The sequence below is a fragment of the Hyperolius riggenbachi genome, chromosome 7 (assembly GCF_040937935.1).
Source record: "Hyperolius riggenbachi isolate aHypRig1 chromosome 7, aHypRig1.pri, whole genome shotgun sequence".
Classification (NCBI taxonomy): Eukaryota; Metazoa; Chordata; class Amphibia; order Anura; family Hyperoliidae; genus Hyperolius; species Hyperolius riggenbachi.
In genome coordinates this window covers 92,927,644-92,941,128 of record NC_090652.1, presented here as the reverse complement: position 1 = coordinate 92,941,128, position 13,485 = coordinate 92,927,644, and the positions used below count along the sequence as shown (strand labels likewise).

The 13,485-nt window shown below is 44.0% G+C and overlaps 2 protein-coding genes across 2 annotated transcripts in view; one reads left to right on the top strand and one right to left on the bottom strand.

Moving 5' to 3' along the window:
- TSC2 (TSC complex subunit 2) overlaps positions 1-13,115 on the top strand; it is a 130,146-nt gene extending 117,031 nt beyond the window's left edge. The window contains exons 39-42 of the mRNA XM_068247295.1: positions 5,668-5,746; positions 7,967-8,058; positions 10,662-10,760; positions 13,080-13,115. Of these exons, the coding sequence (XP_068103396.1) occupies positions 5,668-5,746; positions 7,967-8,058; positions 10,662-10,760; positions 13,080-13,115 (306 nt within the window). The remainder of the gene's footprint in view (positions 1-5,667; positions 5,747-7,966; positions 8,059-10,661; positions 10,761-13,079) is intronic.
- The window catches only part of PKD1 (polycystin 1, transient receptor potential channel interacting), a 264,518-nt gene that overhangs the window by 19,256 nt on the left and 231,777 nt on the right, over positions 1-13,485 (bottom strand). Inside the window, exon 44 of the transcript XR_011022701.1 lies at positions 13,221-13,462. The gene's annotated coding sequence lies outside the window, so the exon portion shown is untranslated. The remainder of the gene's footprint in view (positions 1-13,220; positions 13,463-13,485) is intronic.

Here is a 13,485-nt window from a genome sequence, read left to right as displayed (position 1 = left end):
GAGCAGAAACATTTAAGTGTGACAAACATGCAAAAGAATAAGAAATCAGGAAGGGGGCAAATAGTTTTTCACACCACTGTATGTTTCTGTGCTCAAGGGAGCACTGGACTGATTTACAAGACTGGACAGGTAATTATAACTTTTACAGGAGAAGAGGATCCTGTAAATTTAAATTTCCCCAATGTCTAAAGTTTTACTTGGTCCATACCTCTACAGGGGGGCGCTTTGCTAAAGTGGATCCGAGATGAACTTTTACTCATTGCATAATTGTGTTCCTTTCATATTGTTTATAGGGCAATCCTTAAGCCAAATACTTTTTTTGTTTTGTTTTAATACGCAAATTCCCTATAAACTAAACAAGCCTCAGCCCACAGCTCATTTTGTGACTTGGCACTGTAGCAGGGGCTTATGGGAGCTCAGTCTGGGCAGGAGGAGGAGGAGGAGGAGGAGGTTACTAGCCATTGATTTCAGAGGCAGAGGGGAGGAGGAGAGGGGACTGAATTTACACACAGGCAAGCTGATAGCATCTCCAGCCCTCAGCCTGTGACAATGTGACAAACAGAACATGGCTTCCCTCATTGTATCACAGGAATAAATAATCATAAACTTTTGAAGCTGTTTGCAGCTAGATATGCTGTGTAAACTATCTAAACTCTAGATGAGATATATAGACAAGTTACTTGTTATAGTTAGTTTTTCATCTCGGATCCGCTTTAAAGGGGAACTTCAGCCTAAACAAACATACTGTCATTAAGTTACATTAGTTATGTAAATTAGAATAGATAGGTAATATAATTTTTTACCCACCCTGTTTTAAAAGAACAGGCAAATGTTTGTGATTCATGGGGGCTGCCATCTTTGTCATGGGGGCTGCCATCTTTTTGGTTGAAAGGAGGTGACAAGGAGCAGAAGACACAGTTCCAACTATCCTGAGTCCTGATAACCCTTCCCAACTGCACACGCTAGGCTTCAAATGTCAAATTCAAAATGTAAAAAAAAAAAAATTGCACCAAAACAGCAGAACGAGAGTAACAACATCAGCAATCCCATCATGCTTTGCACAGCATCAGGGAAAAAAAGCCCGGGCAGTTTTCTTCTGTGCAGCTAAAAATGAGGCTTGTATAAGAGAAACAAAGTTCTGATGCTGTGAAACTGTTAAAGAAACACCAGGCCTTTTCAGTGCTGCTGAGTCGATTTTTAGTCCGGAGGTTCACTTTAACTTTGCTGAGCCAGTTGTTAATAGCCGCATAGGCCAAAAATCGAGGCGTACAGGTGTCTCACCAAGCATGTTTAAAGATCCGTAATGCTGGAGCTTTAAATAACATCACCCCGAGCACATTGTTCTGCTTAATCCTTCTGAATGCACCTTTACTCCAGTGATTTGTGGCTTTTGGCTTTACAGTGGTGTCAGATTTGCTGTTGGTAAATTTTTTAAAGCTTTGCAAAGTCACTTATGAGTTTAAACTAAGCACATAATCTAAATCATATATCAAGAGAAGGCAGTCCCTGTGCCTGGAAACCAGTTGGACACCATTTGGACCACTAAAAAAAGATTTTACTGGTCCTCTACCAACTGTGAGAGGGGCTAATAGGTGATTTTATGAATACCGGTATACATACTTATAAAAAACAAAGTGGTAGTGGGGAAAGTAAGCTACTTTTACTAGTACTCTTGTACCTAGCAATAGGTACAAGAGTTTTTGAAATCCAGTTTCATCCCGCTTTAAGCAATTACATCCTCTGCCAATAAGAATGAAAGTCCAATCATAACCTTCCTTAAGCGGAACTGAAGAAAGTTGTAGAACAGTTTCATTTTCCTGGGGCTTCAGCAAGCCTCCAACAGCTGTCCTGTTTAGCGCTGGCCCTCCAGGATCCTCCATTCTCCCACCACCAGCTACTTTAGGTTTCGCTGCCGGGCCACTGCGCCTGCGTGCTTCTTACCACACATATCCTTCTTAACGTTGCAGTCTGCAATAGTGCTATTCCAGACGGGAACGCGTAAAAAGGATACGCTTGGCAGGGCTGCGCAGACGCAGTGGCCTCTCGACTTACAAGTTGAGAAACTGAGCGGTGGCGGGGAGTGGAGGATCATGCAGGAGCAGCACGGGACAGGACCGCTGCTGGGGGCTTGCTGAAGCCCCACGTAAATGAAACTGTTCGATTTAAAATTCTCTTCAGTTCCACTTTAAACTGCTCCAGTGACTGTTATTGATTACCTGGAATATCCATGTGGCTGCCAATAAGTTGACAGAACGAAACAAACTTTTTGAGAAAAATGAATACATACACACAGGTACAATATCATTAAGGATGGAGATTCTCACAACAGGCCTGATTCACTAGAAGCCAGTAAATTTGCCGTGCACAGGCAGTGCTGTGGGTGACAGTATGCAGTTACCTGTAGACCCCACTCCATTCTCTCCATGTTGGCCGGTTACACAGCATCTCTTCTAGATGGCATTATTTGATTTCAGAACAGGACGACTGTAACTACATTGTTAACGAATCAGTAAATAGCCGCTTTATTACAAGTGAAATGGCATTAGTTTAGGGACATACATGGCTCTTACCTGTATAGATTAAAGGTCCACTATTGGGAAAAACTGTACAATTTTAAATACATGTAAAAACATAGAAATAAGTACACTTTCTTCAGAGTAAAATGAGCCATAAATTACTTTTTGGTACTTATCCGTTAGCCGGGCGCATCCGGCAGGTGGCGCTAATTACTATTCCCCCTCCAGGCCGACATGGATAGTAGGGAAAGATGTAACTCTGGTGGAGTTTTGTCGCCACCTGCCGGGTGCGCCCGGCTAACGGATAAGTACCTAGTTTTTTCCTGTGTTGCTGTCACTTACAGTAGGTAGTAGAAATCTGACAGGTTTTGTACTAGTCGTTCTCTTCATGGTGGTTTCTCAACATGGCCTTTATTCGGAGTCCCTGAAAAGAATTTATTTAAAGATGTTGGCCAGCCTTCCTGCTTGCTAAACAGTGTTTTGGCAGTTGGATGATGGTGCAAATGGCATGCACGAAGTGCTTTTGAAAATAAAGTAGTTCCTAAGAATCCTCCATGAGGAATTGGTATAGTCCTGTTCTGTCAGATTTTTACCACCTACTGTACTCTGGAAGAAATGCACTTCTTATTTGTATGTGTTTACATGTATTTTTTATTTCATGAGTTTTGCTATAGCGGTCCATTAATATATCAGTATTACATATTGGATCTTAAAGTTTCAGAGGCAAGCAGCTGCGTGATTGACTGTTGGTAGTCTCTGCTCATGCCCTGCTATCCAATAAACTGTGTCAAAAATAAAGCTAGACTATATACACTAGTCAATTATCATTCAATTTTGATTTTGATTGATAGAACAATTGATCCACAATGTTCATCTATAATCGAAAGATTTTTAGCCCTTAATCTCTGTGGTGGTAACCCCGGGTCAGGCTCAGAGTAAAAGAAAAAAGTTGCAGAGAGCAGTAATCCTGGAGAAGTGAGTCTGTGCAGGGGCTGCTGGAGATCTCTCTGCAGTATGTCTTTTTCCTGGTTTTAGGAGCAAAACGCACATGAAAAAATTGTACCGCTTTTAGACCCTAAAATCAGGAAAGAATACCGCCAGGAAGGTTAACACATTTTTGATCAGACATTTTGTATTATCGAATGTCTAACTAGGCAATAAAAATTGTACAGTGGTGGCTACCTTAACATAGACTAGCGGTAGAATAACCTTTTCTTTCCTACAGATCACAGCTAATCCTGCGGTTTCCCCTGATCCTGTGTAACCACTAGGGATGGTCAATGAGATGCAAATAATTCAGAGGTGATACAGGATTATGTAAATCCTGTATGCAAATAAAGAATGGGCCAATCGAATCCAATCAAGGTGGCTACATAAATTTGCATACAGACTTTGCATAATCCTGCATCACCTCTGAATAAATTGCAACTCGTTAACCGTCCCAATTAACCACAAGTAAAGGCTCATACACACATCAGACCATAGTCTTTGGAAAATGAAAGATCACAGACCAATTTTACCCCCTTCCATGTAGTATGATAGCCATACCTACAGTCTATTCTATGGAGCTGAACTCACCATCAGATAGAAATCTTTGCAAGATGCTGCACACACAGATGCTGTACAGACACAAAAGATCAGTATCTGCAAAAGATCTGTTCCTGCAAAATGCATTCATAGTCTATGATATCTGCAGATTCTCATACACACCTTGTTTAACAGACATTCATCTGCAGATCAGATCCACCAGGATGGATTTTCAGATCTGCAGATTTTCAGATCTGCAGATTTTCAGATCTGCAGATTTTCAGATCTGCAGATTTTCAGATCTGCAGATTTTCAGATCTGCAGATTTTCAGATCTGCAGATTTTCAGATCTGCAGATTTTCAGATCTGCAGATTGTCTGATCTGCAGATTTTCAGATCTGCAGATTGTCTGATCTGCAGATGAATGTCAGTTAACCTCCTTGCCGGTTATCCCGAGCTCAGCTCGGGGTAACCTGCGTAAGAGGATTTCTCAGGCCCCGCTGGGCTGATTTTTCACAATTTTTTTCCTGCACGCAGCTAGAAATTTGCTAGCTGCGTGCAGTTTCCGATCGCCGCCGATTTGCCACTACCCGCCCCCCTCCCTCCAGACCCCTTGCGCAGCCTCGCCAATCAGTGCCAGGCAGCGCTGAGGGGTGGATCGGGATTCCCTCTGACGTCCCGACGTCTGTGACGTCATCCCGCCCGCTCGCCACGGCGACCGGGGAAGCCCAGCAGGAAATCCCGTTCTGAACGGGATTTCCTGCTTACTCTGATCGCCTACGGCGATCAGAGTGGATAGGGAGATGCCGCTTGTCAGCGGCTATCTAGCGAGCCCTCGGCTCGCTATATGATTTAATTTTTTTTTTTTTAAAGTGCTGCGCTTCCCCCTTGCCGCCAGAATTGTAACGGCAAGGGGGTTAAACAAGGTGTGTATGATCTGCATATCTCATAGACTATGGCCTCAATTCACTAAACTTATCTCCTGTCTTTAACTCTTCTAGAGTTGTTACCATGGTGATAAGGCATGCAGTATTCAGGAAACATTTTTACCTCAGGCAAACCTAAAGTTAACTCTTCTGTCTTTAAGTTAACTCTCCAATCCTTAAAATAACTCCAGAGTTAAAGACAGGCTGTTAATTAACTGTGTGAAAATAACTACAGAGGGGGTAAATTAACTACAGAGGAGGTAACGTAAGGAATGAAGAGATAACGCTCTCACTGTGTGAGGTAAGTTTTCTCTTGCCTTATTATCTCCAGCATGATCTTAGTGAATTGAGGCCATAATATGAATGCGATTTGCAGGAACGGATCTTTGGCAGGAACAGATCTTTTGCAGATACTGATCTTTTGTGTCTGTACAGCATCTGTGTGTGCAGCATCTTGCAAAGATTTTTTTCTGATGGGGAGTTCAGCTCCATAGAAAAAACTGAAGGTATGGTTCTCATACTACATGGAGGGTGGTAAGATTGGTCTGTGATCTTTCATTTTCCAAAGACTATAGTCTGATGTGTGTATGCACCCTTAGTCTCTATAGGTTCCTAAAGTAGCTGGAGAAAGAATGTTGACAGCTTGAACAGATCTAAAAGAATTCTGAGGAGTATAATATGTGGTCCTCTTTCACCAGGGTCAGTTCAACTTTGTAGATGTGAACATTGAGCCCCTGAACTACGAGGTCAACGTGGTGACCCTGCAGTGCAAGAAAGGTGAGGACTTGTCCTGCGCACCCTGATTGTGTATAGCAGTGTTTCTCCACAGTATTATAGAATGTACACCTTTTATTAACCTCCTTAGCATTTTATTTACGCAGGATTTTTGTACCAAAAGAGGTATACTTTTTTTTTTTTTTTTTTTTTTCCCGTTTAGAGGACCTGTAGCTTTTTTAAAAATGTCCTCCGGGGTACTTGCTTCGGGAGGGGGAAGCCTCTGGATCCCATAGATCCTCGTCCTCATACGTCCTACGGTTTCAGTGCTTTCGGTCCCTGAATGGCGACCATGTAAATATTTACCTTCTCTTGCTCCAGCGCAGGTGCAGTATCGGCTCGGTGTCAGGCAGAAATAGCTGTTCCCGATCTGGTCCGCTCTACTGCGCAGGCGCAATTCGCAGAGCCGGTACTGCACCTGCGCTGGAGCCTGAGAAGGTAAATATTGCAGGAACCTGCACCACAGCCAACTTTCCTTGTCTGCTGTGGTTTCGGGGGCCCAGCGCTGCCACTGTGGGATGCAGGACGGGGGAAGCCTCGATAGGATCCAGAGGCTTCCTCCTCCCAAGGTAAATACCCCCAGGGGGATGTTTTTGAAGTTACAGGTTCTCTTTAAGCATTTCTTTATATTGTAAGCATTTTTGCAAACCACCAAGGTTGCAACGAACACTGAACAATGGAGAATGCCGCTGGGGATTGCTGAGAAGACGTCGGGAATGCGCTCGCAAGAAAGCTGCGAGGTGACAGGTATCCCGCATGCCAGCGACTCCACAGGACTTGTAATTAGTGCTGCTCAGATACCACTTTTCACTATCAGGATCTACTTCAGATCCGGATACCCAAAAATCCGATCCGGGTCGGATATCAGAGTTTAAAATTTTCCAATCCGAATCGGATATCCGACCTCAGTATCCGGCCGGATTCAGATATCCGGATAGAAAACCGGAAGTGACCTGAAAATGGCTTAAAATGCTTCCAGAAGTCTCTTAAAGAGAATCTGTATTGTTAAAATCGCACAAAAGTAAACATACCAGTGCGTTAGGGGACATCTCCTATTACCCTCTGTCACAATTTCGCTGCTCCCCGCCGCATTAAAAGTGGTTAAAAACCGTTTTAAAAAGTTTGTTTATAAACAAACAAAATGGCCACCAAAACAGGAAGTAGGTTGATGTACAGTATGTCCACACATAGAAAATACATCCATACACAAGCAGGCTGTATACAGCCTTCCTTTTTAATCTCAAGAGATCATTTGTGTGTTTCTTTCCCCCTGCAGCTATCTTCCACTGAAGTGTCAGGCTGTTTCTTCCTGCAGAATGCAGACAACTCTGCCTGTATGTAATTCCTCAGTATGTGAAAGCCCAGCCAGCTCAGAGGAGGATTTATCCAGCTTGTAAAAGATAATAGAGCAGAGAGAAGCTGCACTAATCTAAATAACACACAGGCAGTGTGCAGAGAGGGGCCTGGAGGGAGGAGATGCATCACAGAACCACAACACTGAAGAACTTGGCAGCCTTCCAGACACAGGCCGACAAGTCTGACAGGAGAGAGATAAGTTGATTTATTACAGAGATGGTGATAGTAGAACGTGCTGCAGTAAGCCAGGACACATTAGAATAGATTTTGGAACTTGTAGGATGGAAGAAAACCGGATGAAATTTTTGTTACGGAGTCTCTTTAAAATTGCAAAAAAAAAACCTTCCGGTGGTCTCTCTCTCTCTCTCTCTCTCTCTCTCTCTCTCTCTCCTTTCCTGTCCATGAGACCCCTTCCTTTAACAAAATTAGCATTGGCCATGCTACTGGGATCCAACCCCATACTCCCCCCCCCCCCCCCCCCCCCTCCCTCTTATTCAGGGATGATAATCCTTACTTATTCCCTGTCCACCAGTTGTAGTCATTTCTTTAATAAGGAGGCATATTATTCTTGCTTTTTTTATTGGTCAGCTAAGTCATATGAGTCATTTTTTTTCTCAATGGACCCATTGAAAAAAAGGGTATTCTATTGTGAAAAAGACACGGACAAAGACGCAGAACATTTATATTGCGTTTTTCTCCTGGCGGACATACATGCTGGCAAATCTCATCTTTTACCCTTTCCCTACTACCATGGGAGTGGTATCTCATGCCTGGACATCTGTCCCTTATTGATCTCATCACTTTGGAGAGTGCCGCACATGCTTTCTCATTCCCAATTTAATCGCATTGTCTGTCCTCCTGTTGTAGAAATGGAAGGCCTGGTTGATGTCACGCAAACCGTGGTTGTGTCCGATAAACAGCTCCCTTTCCTGGCCCGACAGATGGCACTTCACTCCAATGTAAGAGTTTTCTCAATGTATGATGTGTACACTAGCAATAGATAAGTAGCATAAGCGTTTGTTTAACCTACAGTTGGCCTTTTGATTATGATATTCTATATTTTACTGATTTACAAAGTGTGAGTATCAAGTGGCCTTAAAACTCTTTCCTAGCAGAGAAGAGCATGAGTGCAGGGGATAGATAAAAAAATGGGTCAGTAGTTGATGTATTTTAGCTCTGGGACACTTAATAGACTGCCATTGAGCAGACAATAAAACCTTAAATCTACTTTGGAAATGTTTAAACATTAAACCTTGTTTAAAAATGGAATATCAATTTAAAAAAAAATTGTTTCATTTTGTATGTAACTTGGGTTCATTTTAAATACATTAGGCTAAGCGCGGTTATCCCTTGTCTGAGTGAGTTATATGCAGGAGCTGCTGCAGATATCATTTTTAGGGTTTAAAAGCTTGTGAAAAATTGCACGGCTTTTAGACCCTGAATCTGGAAATAATCAACGCCGGAGAGGTTAAAGCAAACCTGTGACAAGGAAGGGGTTACAAAGTGTATAGTCACCTCTGTAGTGAGAAGCCTCCCTGGGGTGGTCAAGAGGCTTCCCCTATCTTCTTTCAGCCCTCTGTTGCTGCCCCTGTTTTAGTCTGTGTACGAGCTTATCCGTTTTGTGTATGCGCGAGTAAGGTCTATACATGGACCACACTCTCACATGTCCACTATGGATAACATCCAGTGCGGCCAACAAAACCTGTTAGATAAGCTATTGTCAAATAGGTTTACAGGGACCCAGCACTGGAACAGTGGGTTCTGAGGAACTGGAAATCCTCTACACTATCCAGAGGCTTCCTACTTCTGAGGTTTTGTTTTTATTCTTTTTGCTTCAGGTTCACTTTTAAAGCGAACCTTAACCCAGGGGAAAAAAGAGCTTCACTTACCTGGTGCTTCCTCAAGCCCCCTGTAGCCGTTCTGCACCCTCACAGCCCCTAGAGTGTCCTCTGGGCCCGCCGCGGGCTAGTTTCTGTTTCGGCAACACCTACTCTTTTTCGCATTTCCTGTTGTCCTATGCAGGCATACTGCACCTGGGCTTGACATCGGTGAAGGCGAAAAAGAGTACGCATGGTCAAGGGCTGACTGTAGGCTGAAAACGAAACTAGCCCGCGGCAGGAACTGTGAGGGTGCAGGATGGCTGCAGGGGCTTGGGGAAGCACCAGGTAAGTGAAACTCTCCCCCCCCCCCCCCCCCTCCCTCTGGGTTAGGGTTCCCTTTAAAATACTAGGTTATTACTGCTGTTTGTATTATGGTAACTGGTCCATCACCAGACCTTTTCCTGTACTTGGTGTTCTCAGAACTTAAGTAGAGGGATATGAAAGGAAACCTGACCTGAGGCAAAACTACCAAAGGTAAGCTCAGAAGTATGTTCATCCTGGATAAGCATACCTCTGTGCATTGTGCGTTTCTCTCCTCACTTAACTCGGGTCTCTTTAATCAGTTCTTAAAAAGTTTGACTTGAGGCTAAAGTAAAATTTTCAGACAGGCAATGGCACAATGTTCCTTCCTATCACCTTTCCATTTCCTCCTCTTAAAGGACAACTGTAGTGGGAGATATATGGAGGCTGCCATATTTATTTCCTTTTAAACGATGTCAGTTGCCTGGCAGCTCTGCTGCTGTATTTGGCTGAAGTCCTGTCTGAATTAGACCAGAAACAAGCATGCAGCTAATCTTGTCAGATCTGACAATGTCAGAAGAAACACCTGATCTCCTGCATTGCTTGTTCAGGGTCTATGGCTAAGGCTGGTTTCACAGTGAGACGTTACAGGCGCACGTTAGAGCAGCCTGTAACGCAGCCCACCGCACAGCAATGAAAAATCAATGGGCTGTTCACAGTGCCCATGTTGCGTTACTCAGTAACGCTGCGCCATAACAGAACGTACTGCATGCAGTACTTTATAGACTGCTTGCACATGCGCTGTAATGTTGGGGAGGAGTGGAGAGCGGCCAGGCACATGGCTAATATTCACTGCACTCAGTGACGTGCAGTGTTTACTTCCTGGAGCGGCCGCTCTGTGCAGCGATTAGCAGGGCGGGACCACGTGATGCCGCATGCGCCCAAGAGTGCGCATCACGGCATCACGGACGCCAGAGTGAGCGGAACAACGCGGCTCACTCTGACGTCCACATTAGAGAGCACCAGGCGTTGCGGTAGGGGCACGTTATGCGACCATAACGTCCCCTAAAACGCAACGTCCTGGTGTGAAACCAGCCTAAAAGTATTAGAGGCAGAGGATCTGCAGGAAAGCCAGGCAACTAGTATTTCTTAAAAGGAAGTAAATATGGCAGCCTCTATATACCTTTCACTACAGTTGTCCTTTAAGAGGAGTGAATGGAGCAGGGAAGAGGAAGGGAAGGGGTAACTCGCATCTGTCAGGTTAACCTCTTCTCTCCCTGCACCACTTGTCACGACTGCAGAACACCGGTAAATATTCAGCAGCATCAACACAATTCACCCTCTTGTTCCTTTTCCACTCTGAAAGATTTGGTAGGTATCACACCTAGGAAAATGTTACAGAAATTAACAGCAATTTTTGTTTTTATGTTCATGTCCTCCAGATGGCAGCACAAGTTTTCCACAGTAGAACCAATCCTACAGACATCTACCCTTCCAAATGGCTTGCTAGGCTGCGCCACATTAAGAAGATTAGACCTAAGGTAGGTTTTCTGTCAACTGTTTCTTAACCAGCTGAGCGGTCTGGACGAGCTCAGCTCGTCCAACACCGCCAGCGGCTGCCGCTCAGGCCCTGCTGGGCCGATTTTAATGAAATAAAAAGCAGCACACGCAGCCGGCACTTTGCCAGCCGCGTGTGCTGCCTGATCGCCGCCGCTCTGCGGCGATTCGCCGCGAGCAGCGGCGAAAGAGGTCCCCCAGCCGCCTGAGCCCAGCGTAGCCGGAACAAAAAGTTCCGGCCAGCGCTAAGGGCTGGATCGGAGGCGGCTGACGTCACGACGTCGGCTGACGTCGATGACGTCACTCCGCTCGTCGCTATGGCGACGATATAAGCAAAACAAGGAAGGCCGCTCATTGCGGCCTTCCTTGTTTATTCTGGGCGCCGGAGGCGATCGGAAGATCGCCTCCGGAGCGCCCTCTAGTGGGCTTTCATGCAGCCAACTTTCAGTTGGCTGCATGAAATAGTTTTTTTTTTATTTAAAAAAAACCCTCCGCAGCCACCCTGGCGATTTAATCAGAACGCCAGGGTGGTTAAAGGACACCTCAATTGAAAGGGCTAATGGACGCTAAGTAAAAAGTAGACCCAGGACTCTATCTGTATTTTAATGCAGCGGTGCTGCTTTTTTGCATTAAAGGACAGCTCCGAGGAGAAAACAAATACTTACCTGGGGCTTCTCCCAGCCCCTGGCAGCCGATATGTCCCGCACTGCAGCTCCAGTGTCCACATGTATCACTTGTGCACAGCACACTGACTGCCTGTCGGTTGGATAGGTCACTTATGCAAAAGGGTCAAAGGGAGGTCCTGGTTGATCCCCCACCTCCCTTGTATGCAATGCTCAGGGGGTGGTGTAACCATTCCCCAACCCTTTGTAACAACTATCCACTACGTATTACGAATAGTATGAAAGGAGAGGTAGCACTGTAAAGTCCCATCTATTGTGTGTGTATAGGTACATAGGAGCTCTCTCTACAAAACATCCCTGACTGCTCGTGGTCAGTGCTGCCATAAACCCAAGTGGAAAACAAAACAAAATAGGGTGCGACAGGTGTGTGTATGATTCAGACACAAGTGATGCACAAGAGATCAGCAGCACTGCCAGGAAACTGGTATTGTTTAAAAGAAGATTAATATGGCAGCCTCCATTATACCTCTCATTTCATGTCTCCTCTAAAGTCAATGGGAAACTTAAAAAAAAACCAAAAAACAACCTATATTTACTGTATATACTCAGGTATAAGTCTAGAAATGTAGGTCTGACTCGCTAAATAAAAGTATAGGGGTCGACTTATACACGAGTCACGGCTAATACTGAGCACACTGAGTAATGTGTGTTCGATTAGTAAGGGACACATTCTTGGTAATGGAAATGCCAAGACAACGCAGGTCTGAAAGTCTGGCTGCAACAATTAAAGGGGAAAAGGGCAGGGGGGAGAGTACTGGGTTGCAGGTATGGGAAGTGAATAATTGCTGCACTTGGGGGGCCTTGAGGAATTATTGGCTGGACTTAAAGGATACCCGAGGTAACATGACATGAGATAGACATGGATATGTACAGTGCCTAGCACACCAATAACTAGGCTGTAATATGACAATGTGGAAAACTTGAAGGGGGCCAAATACTTTTGAAAACCACTGTATATGTGTATACAATTTTTTTTTATTTGGGGGGGGGGGTTATGGATGGGGCTTCTTTTTTTTCTTGTAACCATTTTTTTTCCCCATTTTCACCCAGTCTGTTTTAAAAAGGACTGTCAGGCCCATATGTTAATAATTTTCTCCCAAGTTTTCACCTAGGTGATATTTTCACAACTTGTCAATAAAAACACCAGCAAGTATGAAAATATTCCAAATTTTGATGGTGCTTTTTCACCTACTTTTTGGTACTTTTGGTGTTTTAAAGATAAGATGAAAATGTATCTCCAGGGAGAAAAGTCAGGAGAAAAAGTTAATTAAAAAAAAACACACCGGCTCATATGCAATTATTACTGCAGCAGTAATCAGATTGATATCAATTGTGTAATTATTAGTGTTTCCATTTTAACTTAAGAATTACTGGTCATTTGTAATATTATTTTTAATGCAGTACTGTAGACCAAAGGGGCATCCATGAACCACATTACTGCTATGCACAGTTTTAAAGTGGTCAATAAATTCAAACAAAATGTACCGATCTAGACTTCCACTTTTTTGCTGCTGCTGTTAAGGAGGCAAAATATATTCAGGCCTTCTCCCATTCAAAATATCTATTGTTTATAGGCCGAGACAACCTTACCTATAAGGATATGTGTGCCTTGTCCACAAGGTTGGACGCAAAAACACGAGCATCTGTCTTTCTTAGGGTTATATACCCTTTCCATTAAGCATTAGTGCCTCTGTATAGCTTGCTGTGCTGAACCAGTTACATTCCTTATTTTATTCTTATCTTTTACACTTTATTACTTACCCGGGGCTTCCTCATGCCCTATAAACACGCATGCGCAGTAGACCCGGACTGAAGTGACTGAGCCAGTTACCGGGGCTGAATGGCAGACCGCGCCGATCCCTCTACCCAATGCTTAATGGGTTTGTTTGATCTAAGCTTGTGGGCAATTAAGTCTAATCGGGTGAGTCCTCATCTTCCTTCCATCTTCTGTCGCTTGTGGATTGGAGTAAGTGCAGGAAGTAGGATTCTGCATGTAATTAACCCTTAAATGTAAAAAGATGAAGTA